A 6,390-nucleotide genomic window follows, 5' to 3' on the forward strand; every position below is an offset into this window, starting at 1 on the left:
ATGAGAAATTATATAACTGCTTCACATTAACTCAACATGTATGTAAAGATTTTTTTTTTCCTCACAATTTCCAGTCATCAGTAGTTCTTCAAAAGTTTCTGTTATCCCAAACAAAGGATCTCCTTCCAAGTTATGATTAATGGCATCTTTTATAGTCACACAACACATATGTGTCCAAACAGTCGAGTAAATAGAGATATCACCCTGTCGTTTCATGTTTCGTATTAAAGCTAACTGTCCCTGTGTCACAGCGTCATCCCTGCCTGAGTTCATACGACCTCCATACTGACAGGTGGATCAGCACATCTGCATCATAGAAGTTTCAACATGTTCACCTGCATTATTTCTCCCACAATGTTTTCTAGAAATGAATATTGCTTCAACTACTACATCCTTTTCCGATTTGTTAAAGAAAAATATTAATGTCAGACGGTCTTAACAACACAGAGAAAATGTTTCCCTTTACACAACAATGAATAAGAAGGTTAGAAATAAGCACAAATTTGGCAAGGTGAAGAGACTTAAAATGCCAAATATTTATTTTGTTATTCTAACCTATTTTAGCCTATCTCTTTAAGAAATGATCATGCCCATTCCTTAACATAACATTTTACTAAACCAAATGTAATCCTAGTTTGAAAGCTATTTGTCTAATAATATACATAAACCTTTGTAATATAAAGCAATCTTTGAAAATATATAAATGTATTTAAAATTAGAAAAGCATGTCGAACAGAAATGATGAACTTTTAGGAGCAGATTGAAACAAATGATATAAAAGACAAGATGTACAATGTTGTATAGGACAGCCTCCAACCATGGGTTGTGTGACTGAAGAAACGTGTTGCTTCTTCAGTCATCAACAAGAGTTATACAACATAAGAAAAAATTTAAAGTAAAATAGAATCAAAAGGGCTCAACTGTAAACACAAGGAACACTCTTGCTTGTTGTGACCAATTTCTTTAGTGGCCCAACTCTATTATGAAGAGCAATTGTGCTTTAATTAGATGTAAGGACACAGGAACCATAATCACACTTAGCACAGTCAAGAAAACTAACAACTAAACAACTAACAACTAAACGGTTGCTGAGAAAGATGCAAATAATGGTCATTACTTTACAATTCAAGTTATTCATTCTGCTGAGCATAAACAACAACCGAAACATGAATGGAAGACATGTGTACTTTCCTGTATATCAGGCAGCTACTCAAAAAAGGGCACGGATTGTCTCAGGTCTGAATATGTTGTGTGCTTTTAGCTAGAATCATAATCTATACCTTATCTGCAAAATAAGTCGCTCATTTGTGGCCATGAAGAAACAACCCTTCTGTGCAGCTCTTTCTCCTCCTCAAATCTAGCACAGCAAACTCATCTCACAACATGGTGTGGCCTCCGGAACTGTCTCAGCTTCCTCTTCCTCTTATACGCAAAGTCTGCCTGTGCAGCCTGACCACAACTTTAGCTGTTCAGTAAAAGAAAAAACAATGTTGTACAGCCTGACATGCGAGGGTCTAATACCAATTTACGCCAACCATAGAATGATTAGATGAAACAAAGTAATCGTTACTTTATCTCCCTTATTGGTAAATTAGCCTTAAGTCAAATGGTAAAGTGATTTGCTTTTGTAATGATGTTGGACTGAAATCCAGAGAGCTATAGGGGATTTACTTCACTAGTTAATTTCCACTTTTGTCATACTCAGGACCATAAATGTCCAAAATACTGTAACCCCACCCCCCATTAAACTAAAGAAAAAAAAAAACTGTTTTAGTAGATTGAAGAGCTCAAACATACATACCCTGACTAACTTCACCTTACCTATGAACCATAATTTAGAAAGTAAACATACATTTTAAGCAGGACAAATAGACAGTTTTGGCACTACTCTACAAGGATTTCCTCAGTCTTTATGGGTTCCAGTGGGGTGCCAGAGTTGGACAAATCAGAGCCGTCATCTTCGCGCTGAAGGAGCATCTCCTGCAGCCCCACTAATCCCCCTTGTGTAAAGCACAAGTGTTTGATCACCTCATTGGGACTGGAGAAAGTGGTCGCGCAAATGTTGCACTTGTAAGGCTTCGACGAGCCCAGGAACATCGCCTCCATCTGGCTGCTGTCATCGCCTGCGGCGCACAGCTCCATGCTCTGCCGGTCCACCATGGTGTAGGTGTCGGCCCCCTGGTTCAAGCACACGTGGCGGGCTGCCTGGTTGGCCCGGCAGAAGCTCTTGCCACAAGCGCTGCATTTGAAGGGCTTTCCCGTGTGGATGTACATGTGTTCACGCCAGTGGCTCTTCTGAATGAACTTGCGCCCACAGGTAGAGCACTCGTACTTCCTCCGCTTCACTTCCCTGTCCAAGTCGGCACTCTCTAGGTTGTCGATGTCCGCAATGTCTGACGGAGGTGGTGTGTCTGCCTGAGAATTCAACCCTCCCACCCCCCAGCTGGAAGTGGACACCTCTGCTCGTGGAGAGTCCGAGTTGGTTCCTGAAACGGGCGTTTGCTCGCTGTCACTGATTACCTCTACTGCTCTAGTGGCAGACAAGGCACCTGACCCTGCTTTGCTTCCCTTTAGGACCCTGTCTAACTCTAGCATGCTCTGTTCTGCACTCATGACAGGTGAGAGTGCATTGCTGGGCTCAGCTGGCACCTGCTGTAGAGAATGGGTATGTTGGAGGAGATGCTCTCTCAGCAGGCTTCTCTGGGTGAATCGACTCCTGCACAGATGACACGAGTAATGCTTCCTAAAGGAGGAGTTCCTCTTCATGATGCTGGGCTTCACATGAAGGATGGCAGTGGCTGAGGAAGCGTCTGCACTTTGCAAGTCCACCCCCCCCTCCTCAACTGTAGGCTTGGTGCCGCTGGTCGAGGCCTCCACGTCTGGGGGTGAGGCCGCTAGCTTGGACAGTAAGGAATTGGCGTATGAAGCTGTGGCAGCTGGTGCGGATAGATACTTCCCCTCTGAGCTCAGCTGCTCCATGTCAAAAGGAGAAGAGAGCTGCCGTCGAGAGGGCACTCTAGCTGACAGCCCTACCTGTTGGTCAGAGATCTGGATGCCGTAGAGGGAGGTGGAAAGGTTGATGCTGTGCTGCTCGGCATGGGAATACACAGACTGACTGGCCTCCTGCAAGAGTGGATAGGCGTGCAAGAATCTGACCCCCTGCTCCAGCCGTGCAGGGTCTATCAACTGGGGTGCAAGCTTGCCTGTGTACATCAGGTTGAGGAGGTAGCTGAAGATATCTGGCTGTATGTCAGCAGCCTTCAGGCGCACGCAATCACTGAAATGTAACGACATTACAGTTAAATAGTGACTAATGATGTCTGAGGTCTCCATAATATTAGATCATGTTGTCCATTATAAATGGCAATGACTGCTCCTCATTTATTTACTATGAGGAAAAATTGGCTTAAAGCTAGAGTTGGTAGTCTTCTTCAAAATAGCTTTTGTTAAAATTCCCTTTACATCCCAACAGCAAAAGAAATAATCAAATGATGTGACAAAAAGGATTGTAATACATCTATCCAATCAATTCAGGCCTACAGCCTTTTTCAGTTGGATAAGTCTAAAAATCTAGCATACTCTTCTTCTTTCTTAAGATGACCAATTCTAACATTAGTTTATTGGTCACAGGTTGTTGAAATCTTGCATGTGAATAAATAGGTTTGGGTCTGTATGTCCTTCAGTGAGGGAATGTCGTCATCGCACATTATCAGGGCAGCAAAGATACCTCGTTTTAACCTTAATGCCCTTACAGACCCTCCAATTTGTCACTTCATTGATCAAACAATGGCATTAGTTGTGGGTCATCACACTAAAAAAGATTTAGATACAGTCCAGTGCTCAACTACAGAGACAAAAAACCTTCAGTGTTTGACAACATGAGGAGTGTGTGTTATTTTGACATGCCATCTGTTAGTTTTTCGCAGCAGAATTTGGTGTTGGGTTAATTCTCTTATGTGACAACACAAACGTATCTTAGCTCTGTATTGAGCGTGTGTCCAATACACCTATTAAAACATTCTTTCTGTACCTGTCCTGATGAATGAAGAGCATTCTGAAGTAGTTGGAGAAGGCAGCAAGGACAGCTTTGTGGGCTTTGAAGAAGACATCTCCGATAGCCACAGTGCAGTCGCACAGGAAGCCAAACTCCCTCTGAGCGTTAAGCTGCTGCAGCAGGATAAGACCATGGTTGGCCAACTCCATTCTTCAACCTGCACAAAAGGCGAACACACACACACACACACACACACACACACACACACACACACACACACACACAGCAATGAGTTTCCTGTCTGGAAGGAGACCAGAGTTTATTGTGACCACAAAGTGTCAAGCTGATGGGGGTGATCTAACGACCTTGTAAAGGCTAGTTTAACACAACAGCGAAGAGTCATTTTGTGAAGTTGGAGATGATTTATCAAGCACTAATGTCACAGACATTTATGCGAATTGATAGTCCGACTCAGAGAAACAAAAACATCCCAGTCTATTTTTTTTTCACTGTATTGTACAAGTATTTGGACACGTTTTGCAATGTTAATAATTAAGAGTAAAAATCAATGACAACCAGGTCTCATTATGAGAATACCAGTCTCACATAATCCCTTTGGTCAATCCTTGATGACGGGATGGTTAGCACTAAACATGAAAGGCAATTACTGTGCAAACTGGTTAATCTATTATATACACCCCTCTAATGTTCATCCTGTTTTAATTTAGAGCCACTTTGAAACCAGGTTTTACAGAAATTGAGCTGCAGAGGTTTCTACCCTCAAATGTCAGCAAGACACACTAAAAACAAGTAGATGAAATAGAGTTTGTTATCACTATGGCTCTTTACTGTTTGAAGACTTTGAGGAAACATCCTTTTGCAGGACATGGTTCATATGGAGCCCAAGCCGACCAAACACAATCTCAAGGGACATTTCAGAGCTATGTACGTTCTGCTGACCAATAAGATGGGTGTTGTTGACCTCAAAGGTCACTGGAAGACTACAAGGGCTCCAGGCCATCACATGATCAGAGTTTTGGGTGTTGACACACATTCCTAAAGCAGAACTGGTTCTACCCCCCTTCAAGTGGAGAATGAAAACAGCCTGTGGGCAGGGCGAATCTCCCTTCTCCAGACCTTCCTCCACACGACACAGCCTAAGGCATGACGTTACGAAGACAGAAGATGATGGATACCTCATCGGCCAATTTACCCCCAATAATCCAAATCAATACCTCTGCATATTCCCTGCTGTTGACAAAAACACTGATAAAGCCCCCCTCACATATGCTTTTCATCAGAGAGGTCAGAGTGCAAAGACATTGGCACTGCAGCGCTCCAGGAAAAGGCTAGGTTTCCGTGTCTTGTGCGAGGGGGATACAGCAACAACAGTCACTGAAGATGCAAAATACCCAGCGTCAACCATGCGCTTGTCACACATAACTTCAATATACTGCAGTTGCCAGGTTATTAGGTACACCTAGCAAATAATGCAGTCTATGCATTAAATAATGCATTAAATCCTGCGCTATACTGAGCTGAACACTTCCTGCTTCCATCTTCTTAAATGTGAAGTGTGCTGTTTTTTGAATACATGTATAAACAGTAAAGTGATATTCTTTGGGTTTTGGACTGTTGGACAAAAATTATTTGCAATTTAAATACATCATGCATATGTCACCCTAGATTCTTTGAAATGATAGTTTTTACTATTTTCGGACAATTTATAGATAATAAACCAGAGACATAATTGCCACAGACTAAACATCTCTAACTATAATGCTATTTATGTCATTGAGAATAATTGAAGATTAAAACCTTCATGGTTGTAGAATGTATTGCAGGGCTCTTAGTTTTACATAGAAGTACATAACAAAAACGTGAAACTGAGTTTACTCATCTAGTCAGTACAGCAGACTGAACATGCAGCAGCTTACCCTCTCTGCAGCTTTCCAATACATTTAATAAACAAGACATAGTTTGATGAATGGTTGCACTGAGCCTTTTACCCTGCCGTTACTTCTTTATCACAACTCGTTAGCTGTTGTGGCCCTAATATTTGGATAATTGTTAAAATTATATTGAGTTGCGCAGATCCCCTTAACTTGCAAAAACAACAATTTATACCATTTAATACATTTTCAACTTTACACTAATTTCTTGGTCAACTTTTTTACCAAGCTGTATCACTTCCTGGTGTAGTTAGGGTTGTTCCCAGTTGTTTGGATGGCATATGACTGTTTTTAATGGGAGGATTTACATAGACCCATAAAAGCTTTAGTTTGAAACGGTACGTTTTGCCTCCAGCTCAGCCGCCAACACGTTTGTTGTCTTTTAAGATTTCTTAAAGTAGTATAATGAATATGGGACTGCTTGGCAATACTATTGATAAACCG

The 6,390-nt window shown here is 41.7% G+C and overlaps 1 protein-coding gene across 1 annotated transcript; it reads right to left on the bottom strand.

Moving 5' to 3' along the window:
• Positions 1-1,884: 1,884 nt before the first annotated feature.
• Positions 1,885-4,203, bottom strand: zbtb2b (zinc finger and BTB domain containing 2b; the record flags this gene model as incomplete). The annotated part of the gene is made up of 2 exons (XM_079215577.1): positions 1,885-3,277; positions 4,031-4,203. The coding sequence occupies 2 exons, from the start codon at positions 4,201-4,203 to the stop codon at positions 1,885-1,887; spliced, it is 1,566 nt and encodes a 521-aa protein (XP_079071703.1).
• Positions 4,204-6,390: the final 2,187 nt, after the last annotated feature.

This window comes from Taurulus bubalis (assembly GCF_910589615.1).
Source record: "Taurulus bubalis genome assembly, chromosome: 3".
Lineage (NCBI taxonomy): Eukaryota > Metazoa > Chordata > Actinopteri > Perciformes > Cottidae > Taurulus > Taurulus bubalis.